Here is a 17,118-nt window from a genome sequence, read left to right as displayed (position 1 = left end):
GTTGACTTTAGTCAACCAAGACATTCCAACCCCAGTTGGAGAGATTTGGTTATAGTTAAGGCGCCCTGACCTTTGGTCAAAGGCCCTTACAATTATAATGAAAGAGGGTTGATCTCAACCAGAGAAATTAATGTTTATGTATGCGCATTAGTTTGCTTGGTGGGGATGCCCAAAAAGACTAGGATTAGTCTACAGATTATTTTTTGCATGCAAAAGCTCAAGGTTAATGGGTGCCAGGGTGATGTGCTCATCACATTGATGCAAGTACCAAGAGGGGTCAAAATACCCTATTTTCATGGAGCTAAGGAAGAACCTTACCAAAGCAAGCGACCATGGGAGTTGGAAGGCCTAGAAGGACTTAATCCTTGGCCTGAGTTTAGATAGTGGCTAGAAAATGGACACTTGGCACTTGCCAACAGGAGTAGTTTCTCTCCTTTGTATTTTCAGACTTTCTCACATTTGGAAGAGAGCAGCCTCTGGCTGAGAACGTGGTATTCATATTTTCAATGTGAACTAAAGACATTTTGGGGGGGTCCACGTTCTGGGCCCTAGTCGATGTGTGTGTGTGTGTGTGTGTGTGTGTGTGTGTGTGTGTGTGTGTGAAAGAGAGAGAGAGGTGTGTGGTGTGAGTGTAAGCGTGGTGAGTCGTGTGAGAAGAGAGAGGTCGCTGAGCGCCCCACCAAGTCCTTCACGCAGGCCCCCCCTCCCGTCCGCACACTCGTACGGTGGCTGTACGGTCTCCGTACAACCGTACCAGGGCCTACGGCAAATTCGCCATCCCTGCGCAGACCTGAGTGCAGGCCCGCATGCCTTCTCCGCTCTCTGCTTCTTTTGCGTGCAAGTACGTCTCCGTCATTCTTTCCGTACCACTGCAGTCTTCAGCGTTCTGTCAACCTTTCCGTACAGCCCAGTCTTTTCCGTACAGTTTCTGCTGATATCTCCGTACAGCCAACTTCGTCCGTACAAAGCCTTCCGTACAGCCCATTGGTGTTCGCCCTGCTCTTGCTCGCTTGCTTTAGCTGCTGCCAACCACTCCTTCTTGCCATCTGCTTTCTTCCCCGTTGTTGTGTATCACCCGTCCATAACTGTGCATAAACCCTGCTGCCCTTTCTTGCTTCATCAATTCTGCCCTGCTCACCTTCATGGAGGACCATATTAAAAGCTAGTCTCAGAAGGACTTGTCCCGAGACCCTAAAAGACAGCAATTCGAATCCTCTACCTCAGCCTCTGAAGATGCTCACTATGTTTTCGATATGCTCAAGGATGAATTTCACCACAGCCGAAAGGAGTGGGCCAAACCTCCCCCGGCCCTTAAGTACAAGCTGAAGCTGCCCTCATTGGTTACTCCTCTCCGGAAGTTCTCTCAGCAAGCAGTTATCATTTTCTTCCCTGGGAAGTTACCTTCTACAAATGATGTGGCTCAGTGGGTTCAGGCTTTGTTGGGAGGTTGTTTTGTTGAAGGAGTATACTTTGCTTCTCGAGGTTTTTATGAAGTGCACTTTTTGGATGCCTCATATCGTCAGCAGATATTGGAGATGTCTCCTCTATTCTATGGCAGACAAATGGTGAATGTCATGCCATGGTCGCCAAATAAGGATTATCATGGTCTCATTCGACATCACTGCCCTGTATGGGTTGAGGTAGTGGATTTTCCGGATTATATGAGGGCTGAGCTACCAAGTCTAGCAGCTACTTTGGGACAAGTTGTATGCCCACCCCGACCTTCGGGCAATCGAAATCGGTTTTGTGTTCTTTGGGATACAGATCACCCAACCCCTCCTTCTATTGCGGTAGAGGTGGAAGATGTTCCCTTGGGCGAAAAATATTTTGATTTGAAATGGGGAGTATTTGCAGGTGCTTGTTTTACTTGTCATAAATTTGGCCATCTCGCTTCACAGTGTCCTGCAATACTGCATCAGCTCCCACCTACAGCTATTGCTCCAGAAAATACTACCTCTCCAACTTATGGTCCAGGGCCTAAGGCAACGCCTAGCAAGTTGGGTGATGTAGCATCTAAATCTGTTCTTCCCAAAGAAAGTGTGGTCCAGGTTTCAGCCAAGCAAAAGGATAAGGGAAAGGGCAAAATTTCAGAATCCAATGCCTCTCCTCAAGGTGCCTGGCAACAACCCAAAAAGGTATTTGCGCTTAAGCCACGACCGTTACAATCTCGGCATTGGGATGCCTCTACTTCCACCCCTGGTCAGGCCTCTACCCCTACTGATAGCTGATGGAAATGGGGAGAAGGTGAGAGACACATGACTGGAGACGAGCTGAGGCACGAAATAACGTAGATTGATTGATTAATCACAGCAAGTACATAGCCTCTTTTATAGGCTGGGCAAGCCTTACAAACACCTCATAGATGAGGTCACACACAAGAGAATCTAGATCCTATAATCTAGGTGAGGAATCACATGAGGTGGCACAAGTGGCCTCAAGACTCTTCACACTCACACAACTGTAGGACATTCCTAAGACTCTAGGACCACACACACTAGGACCACACACACTAGGACTCCGATTCCAACAAACCCCCCCTCGGAGCTAGGGTGAGAGACTATGACATCCTCCAGACTGTGCATCCCAGGCAATCTCAGAGGCTAACAGCTGAGCATAATTCAGAGGTTGAACCAAGCACTCTCATGGCTTAGGTGTCAACGTGATCAGAGACTCAAATCTGAGCATGGATGCATGACCAACTCATAGGTCGAGGGAGTACACCAACATCCTGGAACTCGCCTGATAAAGGAAAGACATAACAACCCCCCCTGTCTCCTAACTGGGTACATGGAAGTTAGTGGAGCCTTTTATAGGACAAGGCACACAAAATGACAAATTATTACAACATTTTAGGGGGACTACCCAAGGCAGAGTACCTAACACACATGACTCTAGAAAGCCCACTCTTCATCTATCACCTCATGGAGGGATAGACCAAAAATAGCAGCAGTGCACGCTTGTTCCTCAGGTCCAGAAGGTGTAGTTTCATCGTCTTCGTCCTCGCTCTGCTCCGCAACCAGATTGGCATGTTCTTTAGCTTGTACCTTTGCCATTTTCTTAAAGCAACGATCCTCTGGATGGCCAAGTTTTTGACAGTAATTACATTTAAGAGGTTTTCCGTTCTTCTAGGGCTTATTCTTGAGAAAGAATGCTTTGCCAGATTCGAAGGAAGATTCTGCTTTCTCTGTAAGCCTACGGTCCTCATCAATGAGATGAGCTACCATATCCTTAAAGCTCATATTGCGGCTTACTCTTAGGACAGCAAGGATCTCATTGTACTTGGAAATGTCTTCAATACTGGAGAGAAGTACAGCAACTTGATCATCATCTTCAACAATGGCTCGGATGGCAGATAATTGTTGGAGAATTGACCCAAGATTGCTCAAGTGTTCATTGAGGGTTTCAGTTTCCTTCATCTTGAGCTTGAAGAGTTTTTGTTTGAGAAATACTTTGGAATTATTGATCTTATTTCCAAACAAATTCTCTAACTTTTCCCGAACGTCGTTTGCTGTCTTATCAAAATCCACATGGTGGATAAGGTTGTCAGCTAAAGCTAGGCCAATGACAGCCATTGCTTTATCATTTTGGTTTTGCCACCAACTGATTCTAGCATCATCACTTTGGGGTTTTGGCTCCTTGCCATTGGTGATATTCCATATCCCTTCTCGCATAAGAAGAAGCCGGAGTTTTGTCTGCCAAGTTGGGAAATTGCTCCCTGAGAATTTCTCGATGAGCAAGGAGTTTTTTATGCTATCCATTGGTGGGAAGGTCTTAGCTATTATTACAGCCAGTGTCTAAATCCCTTATAATGTTTACTCAGATTTCAAAAAGGGCCCAAATTTTACATGGTAGAAGCTTCAATTATGCCAAAGGAAGACATAGAACAGAAAAGCCCTAAATTTTAGGGTTAGGGTTACTGCAAAATTAGGGTTTGCCGAAAATTGAGGCTTTTCAAAATTTCCTAGATAGTGTTCTAGCAACACTAGGGGAGCTTCAGATCATAAAAGCCCCAACAAATTCACCCAAAAATGAGGCAAAAATCTTAAAAAAACAAAATATCTCAGACGGACTGTCTGTTGGTTGATGGAGCTCATGTGGAGAGGCGAACGAAGAAGATCAACTCAGATCTGTTGTGCAAGTTGATGGCCACATCCCTCAGATCGTCAGTCGTCAAGGCAACTCCATGGCTGGCGCCATCGCAGGTTGTATGGTGAGGCTTGGGTAGGAGGTGAGGCTTAGTCAGGGGAGACCCGCTCTGATACCAATTGATGGAAATGGGGAGAAGGTGAGAGACACATGACTGGAGATGAGCTGAGGCACGAAATGAGGTAGATTGATTGATTAATCACAGCAAGTACATAGCCTCTTTTATAGGCTGGGCAAGCCTTACAAACACCTCATAGATGAGGTCACACACAAGAGAATCTAGATCCTATAATCTAGGTGAGGAATCACATGAGGTGGCACAAGTGGCCTCAAGACTCTTCACACTCACACAACTGTAGGACATTCCTAAGACTCTAGGACCACACACACTAGGACTCCGATTCCAACAATAGCATGACTTCTCGATTGTGGGTTGATGTGCTCAAGAAGGGCATTCCTGTATGTGACAATGATACGGATGATAGAGCTACTGATCCAGGAGGCCAGGTGGACGTCGATGTCATGGCTGAGGCCTGACAGCTTATACCTTTACTATGTTTCTTGGCTCAACTGTACATATCTTCTATGTCTGCTTCAATTACTTGCATTACATACAATGTTCAAGGTCTTTGCAATGTCAATAAGTGGAGACTTTTTTGGCACTATGTACTTAGAATGCACCCCGATGTAATTTCCTTACAGGAACACAACCAACACTTCTTTGCTGGCCAGCAAGGCCACTTTGCTGTTTATGACATCTTTTATGCTGGTACGATGCACTTTTCCGGGGTATGCATGCTGGTAAAACATGATATGCAGCCCACAATTGCTTACAACGACCCCCAGGGTCGATGGATGGTAATCAGATGCATCTGTCATGCTGATCTTTATGAAAAAGCATCGGTTTATGCCTCTCAAACTTCTGCGACAAGAGCTCGAATGTGGGACTCCCTCAAGCAATATCCATGGCTGTCTAATGCTTTTTTGTGTGGAGACTTTAATAACTCGCCTACCATGCAAGACAACACCACTCATCGTTCTCACATGATCCCCACTGAGCTTCGACATTGGGAGGATATGCTTTCTTTTTTGCCTGCAGAAGATTTATGGCTCTCAACAAGGGATAGAGATATGGGTTATACATACCGTCACAATGCTTTTACTCATTACTGGGCTCGACTTGACAGATGGTATTTATTGCAGGCTCGGCAGTACACTAGTTTCACATGTGCATTATGGGTTGATCATTCCCTCTTGTTATCTAGTATGCCTGACATTATCTATAACACATTTGACAGATGATATGCCTTTTTTTGGTCGTCGCCTACTCCATGTTAATAGTGCTTATTTGCTTCATCAACAATTTCAGAACATGGTGAGAGTGGCTGTCCACCCCCTCCTCTTACATGCTCAAGAGGACATGGATTTTGCCAGGATCAGTCTTGCCCATCGCTTGCAGGCTGTTATTCAAGATTATGGACGGAGCCACATGGAAAACCTCAGACTTAAGCTGAAATGGGCTCAATCACAAGCAACAGATGGATGCAATCAGCTCTTATAGGCAGCTCACCTCTTCTGAACAGGATTCTTGCGCTTATGCAATTCATATCATCCATCAAAATGATATTCGTAAATTAGAGAAGTGGCAAATCCGAGCTCGCATGAAACCCCTTTTGGATAAGGGCTGCACCTCCAAGGCCTTCTTTAAAAGCCTGCATGCAGATAGGCGAAAGGAGGATATTTGCAGGATCAGGCACGATGATGGCACCTGGACCACCTCCAAATCAGAATTGGAATCGCAATGTTCTAGTCATTTCCAGCATCTCTTTTCTCCTCAGCATGATTATGCAATACAAGTGAATGCAGCTATCTCCCCCGCTACAAGGACAACTTTGTTGGTCTTATGAAATTCTTTGGTTGTAGTTTGTTCATAATCAATTTACTGTCATCGTAATGAGAGGGGATGGCTACTATCAGATGCATGAATCAGGTCATGACGGTGGTGAAAATAATTCATGCTTTAGAAAAAGTTTTATGAAATTTGCTAAAATTTTTAGGGAAATAATTCATGCTTTCATGAAAATTTTGTATAGACTCATTCATGCATTCTAGAGATTTGCACCAATGCCATTCTTTCCCTCTAGAAGGACATGTTTGATGGTCTTATGAAATTCTTTGGTTGTAATTTGTTCATAATTAATTCTCCGTAATCGTAATGACAGGGGATGGCTATCAGAAGTGGGGACAAGGTAATTATATAAAGTGAATGAGGGAAAGGCATCAATTGAAATGAGAGAAAAGTCTTGATTTGTCTGAAATGTGATGTCTCCTGGTTGGGATGGATTGACTGTTGAATTCTTCCGTGCATATCGGGGTGATCTCAAGCACACTCTTCTTCTTATGATCAATCATGCTTGGGCAGAACAATTTCTTCCCCCTTCTTGGAAACATGGGCTTGTCAAATTGTGAGACAATGGCTGATTGGCGGCCCATATCTCTTATGCCAGTCATCTACAAATTCATTACCAAGATGATTGTCCTTAGGGTTCGATTTATCTTGCAAGCCGGACTTCATCCCAGGCAGCATGGGTTTGTTCCCAGAAGGCAGATTACTGACAATATCTCCAATGCTTTGCTTGCAATTGAGTATGCCAAATATTCTAAACAAGATGTTCTCATTCTGCAAGTGGACATTGCGAAAGCATTTGACACTGTCCATTGGGATTTTATTTCTCATACAATGCATAAATTGGGATTTGGCCCTCGGCTCGTTCATGTTATTTACTAATTGTATTCTCATGCCACTGCACAGTGTCTGCTTGGTAGTGGGTTGTCAAGGACATGGACTATGACCCGTTCAGTGAGACAGGGATGCCCTCTTAGCTCCCTACTATATGCCATTGCTACTCATCCGTTATTGTTGCATATGGACCATCTTGCAGATACAGGACAGCTTCATGGCTTGCAAATTCCAGGGGCACAGCCGTTTCTTGCACAGGCATATGCTGATGATTCATATTTCATGCCCAGGAATTCTCAAAGTGACCTCTCTCATTTGATGCATACTTTGAATGATTTTGGCATAGCTGCTGGACTGCATATCAACTTTTAGAAATCGACTCTTCTAGCATTGAAAGAAGCTGATTGGCATGCACTTCTCTGGCCAGGTCACATTATTTCTCCCCATACCATTGTGAGGCATTTAGGGTATCCCATTGGCTGGAATATTACCCCTCAACAACAGCTTAAATGGGTGCTTCAAAAGATTAACAAGAAGCTGGAATACTGGCACTTGTCAACTTGGCCTCTACATGTTCGACTTCGGATAGTCCAGTCTATTATTATGGCATATGTGCAATTTTACTTGCCTCTTCTTCACTGGTCTTTTAAGCATTTGGCTTCCTATATGTCCTAGGCTATGGAGATATTTTGAAAAAGCAAATCTCACAAAAAGGCCTTGCGACTACTTCCCATGCAGTCTATTTGTTCTCCTAAGACTCATGGCCAACTGAATATTCTCAATCTTCAGTTTCATATGTTGGCAAGAAAGAGCACTATGATTGCTGATTTCTTTCAGCAAAAACAGCCATGGGCTATTATGCTAGCAGCTATGTGTGGAAACATGAAGTCTCATGCATATGGGCATTGGATTACAGATCACTGGGAAGCAGTCATGACCACATTTCAGGGGAAAATTCCTGGCTGTCCTATTTCTACTGCTTTTATTCATGACTGGAAGAGAATCCTCTCTTATGCTAAATGGTCAGGTGCTTCCTCCCATCATGGTAACTCTCTTCGTTTGGAAAGCATCCATTGGAGCAAGGTGTTTGAATCTCCTCTCGCTTTACAGGCACCAATTAAAGCATATAATCTTATGAAATTGGGCATAAGATTTGTCGGAGATGTGGTGGATCAACATGGTTATGTGCTCTCATTTCCACAAGCTTGCAGGACATTCCCCTTGGGTCTACATCATAGGCCCATTCGGAGAATACTTACAACTATGTTGCAGCCATTTGTTCCTGTTCCTCCGTTGTTTGTTCAGGACAAATTACTGGACTGGAATCTGATTTCCTTGTCTCCTGCTACCTGTTTACTTGCACTGCATAATTTGACATCTTCGATGGTCTACAGATTCCTTCTTCCACCGCCATGGATTGATAAGCATGCCAACACTCTTTGGAATTTGGATAGGCCTTTATCTTGGTGGCAATCAAAACTCAGGAAAATTTGGAAAGCTAAATTGCCATTGAAACAGAGGCTCTTCCTTTGGAGATGTATAGTGGGAGCTTTTTTCATTGGGGTGAAATTGGAAGCACGCCGTATTGCTTGCTCTTCCTGCCCCCGTTGCTCTCATCACCATGAGACCATTCCCCATTTGATATGGTCTTGCCCGCACTCTCGAATACTGATCACTCATGTCTCTCATTTGCTACGGCTCCGGTTTCCCTCTATTAGATTCGGGAAACTCTTCTAGATGTTTGGATGCTTCTCACCTCAGATGTCTCCATTCCTCCTTTTCCTTCACTAGGCTCGCTTTGGGTACTATGGACTATTTGGACACAGAGATAGTTATGCGGCGAGGGACTTGGATGCTGCTAGCCTTGAAGTGTTTTCTCACTGTTTTTGAGCTCTTTCATTAGGCTCTCCTTTGGAGTCCAATGTCATGTACATTGATTTCATGCTAATTTTATAGTTACTGGTTTCACCAAAAAAAAAAAAAGGGGTGTGTGAGAGAGAGAGAGAGAAGCTGAAGAAAATCGTCGTCCGATTTCTCACGAAAAAGAACGAAATAGTTGTTAGAACTGCATATATCTTGTATTGGTATCAGAGCATATGAAACCGGCCTTTAGGAAATCCAAAGGGCAATGAACCAGCAAATACCTAACTTTCAGCCCTAAAGAAAAATATCCACAACACACCAAATAATTCCAGACTCAATATTTAGGAGCTGGATTGCCCTGTCAGCACCAGCACCAGATTGGCCCTAAACTTAGCGCCCCTTTCGGTATTTCTTTATCTTTTATTCAGAAGGCATCAAGAATACAGTAAAGGCACTCTCGTGCATCAGACCAAAAGCAACCAACTGCATAACCTGTTCACAGGCACTTCCGTCCTACTATGCAAACAGTTCCAGTTTCGGAAAGGCATCCCAGTCCAATGCAACATTCCATAGCGACCCTTCTTCCGTATCTGGCTGAAAAGTTCTAACTTGGAGCTCCAAAGGAGTCCGGGCAGGAGAGAAAATCAGCCAAGTCTGTCCTGTCAACTCCAAAGGAGTCCTGGCAGGGCAGAGGCCAGCGAAACAGCCAACCCAGGCTGTTCAAAAGGTCAGATGCAGCAATACAAGAAACTCAAAAGGTTCTAGAACAACTATAGAGCTTCTGAGACAGAGGATATGTCCATCACCATGCTCTCTCACTTGACTTCTCAGTACTCTGCCTTTTATTCGTTATTAATCACTAGTGGCAGGATGAACACCTTGACTTGGGAAGAACTGATACCGACGGTGCTAGATCAAGAGGACAGATTTCAGAGTTCCTATCACAAGGACATGAAATTATGGGACTTTTAATTTGTGACTCTCGTAATTTGCACGTGAGTGCCTTGAGCCTTTGGGACACGAGGGTCTAGCCATGTGTGAGGGACTTGGGGACTTAAAATTCCCTAGTGGGCCCTCAGGAATTGTGAATGTGCGCCCAGTTACTAGGCAATTAATTCCTAGGGCCAAACTGTGCAACAGGGGGCCAAAAGAGTGGTGCAATTTAAAATTGCTATTTTTAGCATAGGGGCCTTCTTTTGGATCTAGAAGGTTAGAAACAGCCCCAAAAGGAGCCAGAGCAGATTTTGAGGTTTGCCAGCGTTAGAAACATGGTGGAGAGAGAGGGAGAGAAGGTTAGGGTGTGAGGAAATGATACATGAATGAAAACATATGAAAGGCTATCTTATTCATAATCATGAGAAGTACAAGCCTTATATAGGCTACTCACACACTAGCACCTAGTGCATATGGGATAAGTCCCATAATGACACGTGGCACTCACACATGAACTAGTACTAGATCACCTAGTAACACACTAACACATCACCACACTCTTTGGCTATGATATCCCAACAACCCCCTTCAAAGCAAAGAGTGTGAGACCCAACACGCAAGAGTAGACCAATCCCCCCTCCACCGCAATACTGCAAAGAGCAAGTCCAACTATCCAACACCTCCCGTTTGATAGCGACTTCTCAGTCAGCTTGTAGACCTTTGTGGACCTATGACTGTTCCCAGCCTTGGAGGTGCTCTTTATTTCATGCTGCTAGTGGATGATTTTAGCAGGTTCATGCGGACCTATTTTCTGGCTCAGAAGTCTCTGGACTACTCCCGCTTTCACGAAAGGTGTGCTCTTGCTGAAAAGTTGGAGAGTTCTATTCCCACCCCTTTGAGGAATTCTGTGTGACAAAGGGCATTCGGTGGGAATTTGCAAATACTAGCACTGCCTCTGAAGCAGGGGTTGTTGAGCAAAAGAACCGAGCCATGGTAAAAATGTCTCGAACCATGCTTGCACACAGGGAGGTTCCTCGGCTTCTCTGGGCCAAGGCTTACAACCACCGCAGCACATATCCTTAACCTTCCTCCAACTTCTGTTGTTCCTAAAGTTACTCCCTTTGAGGCTTATTTTGGGAAGAAACCAGATGTATCTTGCATTCGGATGCTTTTGTTCACATTCCAAAGAAACAGAGGAGGAAGTTGGATGTTAAGTCCACTGAGATGTATTTGTGGGGTGCAATTCTCAGTAAACAGATTCCAGGTTGCATGACCCTTCAAGGCGGGAGATTGTTCTTAGCACGGATGTTATTTTTTATGCACAAATTCCTTCTCCTATGATTGAAGCAGCGCCACCTCTTATTGCAGAGCCAGTTGATGATGATAGTGGTGATGATCATGTTCCTGAACCTCCTCAGGTACCAGCACCTATTCCAGATCCGCAAACCGAGAGAGACCCGGACAGTGATCCAGATCATTCTCACCTCCTCAGGCAGCAGGGGAAAGTTCAGGGTCCTGCTCTCAGAAAGTACCTCAATGGCTGATTGAAACTCTTCGCGACCCAAGCATCCAGATATCCCTTCTTCATGGCTTCGAGAAAGTCGCTATCAATGGTTATTCTATCAGTCAAGGCAGCAGTCCAGGATCCAGCTACTAGGCTGGAGTGATTCAGACTGGGGAAAAAATCAGACACTCGTCGTCCGACCACTGAGTATTGTTTTACCCTCGGCTCAGCAGCTATCATGTGGGGCAGTAAAAGGCAACCCACTGTAGCCTTGTCTTCGACTGAGGCTAAGTACCGTGCTGCTTGTTCTGCTACATGTGACGCCGTTTGGCTCCGCTGTTTACTTGGGAGATTGGGTTCCCGGAGACATTCCTGACCGTCATTCACAGTGACAATCAGAGTTGCATTGCACCTGCTCAAAACCCGGTGTTCCACACTCGAACCAAGCATATTGAGATCCAATACCTCTTCACCAAGCCCTTGGCACAGCAACTGCTTAAAGACCATTCCACTCAGGTGATCCATGATCCAGGAGCTGAGAGGGGTGTTAGAGGTGACATCTCCTGTACCACTGAGTGAGGACCTTGGTTGTGGGTCTGCCTGCCCATGTGAGGGAGAGAGAAGACCTTGCTTGTGGGTTTGCCCGCCCATGTGAGGTAGACGGGGATCACCATGATGGCTGCTCAATCCAGCACCTGTGCGGGGGTGAACGGAGCAAGTGTGGGGGTGTCCGGAGCCTGCACCAGGCCGCCTTCAGCCTGCAACTGCTGCAGACAGATCCAGGGAGCTGCATCAACAACTCCTTCCCAAACTACCCTGCTTGACGTTTTGTCCCTGATGCCCACTAACTCTTCTTTGACGCTTGTCAGTTTTGCACACTTCCTGCACTGACAACAGGTGGTAACCAAGAGTCGGAACATGAAGAACCTCAGAGGTATGCTTCCTCCCTCTGCCATCGGGAACGATGTTCAACTTGCCCTCACGTTTAACTGGTACAATGGCCTTATCACCAATGCAAATATCACCTGACTGCCACCAAAGATCCTGGAAACTGTAGGTGCAGCTGACAAGCCGGTATCCTTCCCATGGCTCCGCAAAGGCCACTTCCTCCGATAGTGACCCTTCTTGCCACAATGGTTGCATGACCAATTTGTTTTCAAGGGCATCGTAGTCTACATCGGACTTCTCGTAGTCTGCATCGGACTTCTTTTCAAAAGACTTTCCTTTACGTCGCTCCACCCTTTGGCCTGTGGGGTGGTCAAGGCTTCCGATCCTCTGCCCTATGGAGAATTGTCAAACAGCTCCTCCTTGTCCAACACCATAGGAGGACCTCCTGCTGAAGAGCCTGCAACTTGTTGACGTGCTCCCAGATGCTAACTTTGCAAGGTTCAACACGTGCATTTAGACTTCCAAAGGAGAGATGCTTCCTTGGGGGGACCCTGTTGTACAGAGACACCGATTCACCAAATGCTCCCAGATACCTTTACAAGCATCATGTGCTTCACATGGTTGATCACCTAAGGGGTACAATTAAGGAAACTGAAGGAACGGACTCGAGCATTGACAAGGGCCCATAATTGTGCCAATGTTGCTCTCTCGTTCCATTCGAGGTCCAAGGGTTCTCTTCCTTTGAATCCGGCCTCACAGTTCCAACAAGAATAAAATTGTGTGATTGCAACATTGACTCCATCATCACTCTCCACACTCCTTAATTATCTCCGTCCAACTGACTGTCTATCAGGAATGTAAGTAGAACAGGGATCTTCACTAGCCTCTCAGCCATCAGCCATCTCAAGTAGACTTGCCATCTCGTCGGGGCGGGGGGGGGGCTTGCTTCAGCGACGCCTCCTTCAAACGATCTCCTCTTCTCATATTCTCCAACATGCCTCCCTTCCTTCAGAGGTTCGTCTTCTTCCAGAACTGTCCACACCTTCAACATACCTTTGTAAGACTAGAATATGTCCAATCATACAAATTTAGATTTTTTGTTGTTCTAAAGACCCAAAATCTACACAGAAAATCAAAGAGAAAATGCCTCTTGAAAAGCTTCTCCTTCTTCCCAAACTGTCCACGCCTGTAGCAATCAGCAGCAACCTAAGAGAGACAAATAGAGAGAGAGAGAGAGAGAATCGCAGCAATATAGAGATGATATGTGCGGAGAATACCGGTAAAAATTTGCATATATTGCCCAGAAAACTGCCAATGAATGAACACAACCCCAGGGCTTAACTGCGGCTCTGGTTGAGGCAGAACTGCACCTCAAAAGACACCACAAACAGGCTGGAGACGGCACCTAAAGCCGTGTCAAACAGTGGCTGAACTGCACCACTGAAAGTGCATAATCCACTGAACTGTGCCTATGGATCCTGAAGTAGACCTGCACCTTAGAAAGCTCAAGGATAGGCTGAATACTGCACCTACACCCACAGAGGGTCAACCCCGCTGACCTGGCTGACTGGCCAACTGACCCGACCAGGTCTGGTTGGTTAACCCCACCCATGTCCGGTCGGTTGACCCGACCCTGGTCAGCGTGGTTGGCAGGCCTTTCTGTCCCAAATGTGGCCTCTCACCAGGCCTAACTTCGAGAAAGGGCACCTCTCTCTGGGCGGGCACACCCACATAGAAGCCCTCACTCCCTAACGTACAGCCAGGAGATGACTAACTTTAACACTCTTACCAAGCCAATTTCAATAATAAGCAATATCCTCGACCATCTGCTAGGTTTTCAGTGCTGAAATCGCTAGATCACTATTAAACAGTCTAATCAAAAGGCTACTTTTTTCTCTTTTCACTGACATGTTTCGGTAATTGGTCAGTTCGACATAGATTCCCAAACACACGTGTCAGCTAACGGCTAAAAATCTGTGTTGTCTTCTTCGGTTATTGGCATAGAAAACATAGTATAGAAAAGCAATTGCCCTTATTTACCCTAGAATGCAGTTAAATACCGATACAAAGTCTAAACTCGAGGACAATTGGACAAACTAGGCAAACATAAGCTGCGTAAGCAAAACTCTTTGCAATATAAGCAATTGAGCAGTCGAATTCACCTGTACTGCACCTACAACCAACCACACATAAATAAGTAAAGGAGATTCTGTACTTACAGACTGAGCATCGGCAACTCGGATACGAGCACCCGTCTCATCCCTCAACTGTTTAATGTTCATACCCTGTTTTCCGATGAGCATTCCAACTCTGTTAGGAGGGACCAGAAGACGGAAATTGACTTCAGCAGTCGCAGCAGCGAGCCGCTTGGCGTTCTCCTCGTCGGCTTCTCCCTCCTCTCGAATACGCTTCCGGGAGTCACCATCGAGGGGAGGAAGAGGGATGGGGTTGAGTGGGGGGGGAGGGGCAAGGGAGGGGGGAGCGGGGGGGGGGAGGGGGTCCCAATAGGAAGGGAGGGTTTGAGAATAGGGGGGGAGTTGCTGTGGATGATGATTAAGCTGCTGCTGCTGCTGCTGCTGCTGCTGCTGTTGCTGTTGCTGTTGCTGCTGCTGCTGAAGCTGGGGTTGAGGGAGAAGAAGCTGTTGATGCTGCTGGTGCTGATGCTGATGCTGATGATGCTGCTGCTGATGATGATGCTGCTGCTGCTGCTGCTGCTGTTCGTAGAGGTCACCTTGCTGATCGTAAGCACCGGCCTGCTGATAATCACCAACAAGAGCACACATCGCGAACACCTTGGAGCTGAAGAACCTCCAATTCACAACAGACTCTCTCTATCTCTTATATTCTCGGAAGCTTTTTTTTTTTTTTTGAATACCTTCGTCAGCCGTTTACACCTGTCCTTCCAAGTCCCGGAATGGCACTCCTGAGGGCTTTTCCTTTTGCCTTTCCATCCTCACCGCCCCCACTTCCCGCCCCAGCTACGCCTGCTTTGAGGGCGGACCATCAGCACGTGTCCGTCTGCCACTCCTTTACACACTCGTTGTTGGCAGGCGCCCACCCGCAAATGCTCACACATTGCTCACCGACGGGCATGGGTTAGAACCAAGGATTAATTTTACTAACTATAAGTTAAACGTACAAACTTGTAACAACCCCTTCGCCAGGCAAGATTGAAGAAAAATTCCAATGTGGATATAACAAGAGGCACAGGGTGCCAAGCGCACTACCCTCAAAAAAATAGGCTTTCCTGCTCACATCTCTCAGAAGAGGGAGATGGGGCAAGAAGGGAGAGGAGAGGGAGACAAGGGGCAAGGCAGGACTAGGAGGGGGAGACTCAAGGGAGGAAATTCTACTTTTCTAAGGTCAATATCACTTTAAGACTTCTGCTTTAGACGGGTATCCAAAATAGCAAGTTTGTGGTTGCTATAGCCTGCCCCTAGCGGGGCATTGCTAACAAAATGGTTACAATTTACAAAGAGTAGGAGGGGCTCTGTGTTGGGGAAACGGCTCTCTAAACGTGATTGGGGGAGAGTGTGCGGAGAGGGAGCTAGGCGACGAAGCTCCCCCCGCCCACAACAGCGCGAGGAGAGCATCGAGTGCTCCCCCTAAAAGCAAAGTGTTACTCCCACTAGGCTTCATTCTTTTATTTGATTGGTCCACACGCATTGAAGTGGGTGTCCACCCCACAATGTGTAACCCTAAGCCACTGTGAAACACTAGTACGGGACTTGCACATTGTTAGTTAACGGATGCAACGGAGTTGGAAGAAGTAACAAACTTGTGTGCATTACACGTTCTTGTGTCACCACACCCTTTTGGTTGGCCGAGGGTGGGAGTATGTTGGGCAAGGGAGGATGGAGAGGGTGGCAAGAGGCAAGCCCTTCGTGCCATTTCTTGAGTTGTTTCGTCCTTTTTTCTAAAACCCATTTTCGGGAGCTTTGTGAAGGTGACACGTGTAAAGAGAGAGAACAATGTCAATCATGCATAGTATAGATTCCTATAAGTTTTTAGGGCCAAAATCTAAATATATACTACATGTAATTGGCATTCATCTCTCCCTAAAACCGACGCACTATTTACACATGTCACCTTCACAAAGCTTAGTTTTAAAAACACAAAGAAGTGGCATGATCAAAACAAAGGTTCTGGGGAGAGCTACGAATCCCTCTGCCCTCACTGACATCTTCTCCTAAATCCCTCCTATGGAATCCATTTTCCCCCTCCTTGTAGCTTGGATTAAGCCTCTGCTCCCATGGCACACAAACACAATCGGGCAATAGCAGCTGCAGTCTCTTCGCTGCATCCTCACACCTAACAACTATCAATCACTCCCCCTCTACTCTCTTTGTTGAGGTTTCACGAAAGCTTGAATCTTAATGCACTATTGGAGCAATAGCTTTTGCATGTGCCGCAGTAGCCATGCACGGGTCCCCTACTAGTATAACGAAAATATGAAAACATTTAAGAATCTTTAAATTTTGCAAAGATAAATCCCTTAAGTAAATTTGAAAACATAAACATAGTTTGCCAGTTATTGACCTGAGCAATTACAAGCCATCTCATAAAAAACTTGCACTCTTGCATGACATAGGATACAATTCGACAATTTAAAATGTATTAGTCATCAATTTTAAAAGCTAAAATGCAGATAATCTAGTTCCTATAATTGAGGCCAAGCAGTCTAAGCTAGTTTTTTCCATTATAGCTAGTTAAAATACAGTATATGTTGATTTTCATTACCACTAGCATTGGCTCGAGAGTGGCATGATAGCACTAGGTGGGGAGTGGCACAATAGATCCTAGGTTCCACTTCTCAAGAAGAATAAGAGATGGAATAAGAAAAGGTAGATGTTTAAGCATGAGGGCTTTTAAAAATAAACTTTCCATCCCATCATTCTCCCACATACAAGGATCGAAGAAGCAACCTTTTTAAAAAATTAGGTGAGTTATGACTTGCTCCTTGTCCCACGTTTGGATCATGGCAAGAAACCTTTTGAAAAAATTAGGTGAGTTATGATTTGCTATTTTAAATCACTTTCCTAGA

General features: G+C 45.6%; 1 protein-coding gene across 1 annotated transcript in view; it reads right to left on the bottom strand.

Annotated features, from left to right (window-relative positions):
• LOC147893570 (uncharacterized) overlaps positions 1-15,020 on the bottom strand; it is a 75,416-nt gene extending 60,396 nt beyond the window's left edge. Inside the window, exon 1 of the mRNA XM_087386052.1 lies at positions 14,294-15,020. Within this exon, the coding sequence (XP_087242178.1) occupies positions 14,294-14,857 (564 nt within the window). The 5' untranslated portion in view covers positions 14,858-15,020. The remainder of the gene's footprint in view (positions 1-14,293) is intronic.
• Between the last annotated feature and the right edge of the window lie 2,098 nt (positions 15,021-17,118).

This window comes from Dipteris shenzhenensis, chromosome 15 (assembly GCF_047967505.1).
Source record: "Dipteris shenzhenensis isolate YYH24624 ecotype China chromosome 15, Dip_SZ_1.0, whole genome shotgun sequence".
In the NCBI taxonomy this organism is placed as follows: domain Eukaryota; kingdom Viridiplantae; phylum Streptophyta; class Polypodiopsida; order Gleicheniales; family Dipteridaceae; genus Dipteris; species Dipteris shenzhenensis.
Note: the sequence above shows the minus strand (reverse complement) of the source record. Positions and strands in the feature narration are given on the sequence as shown.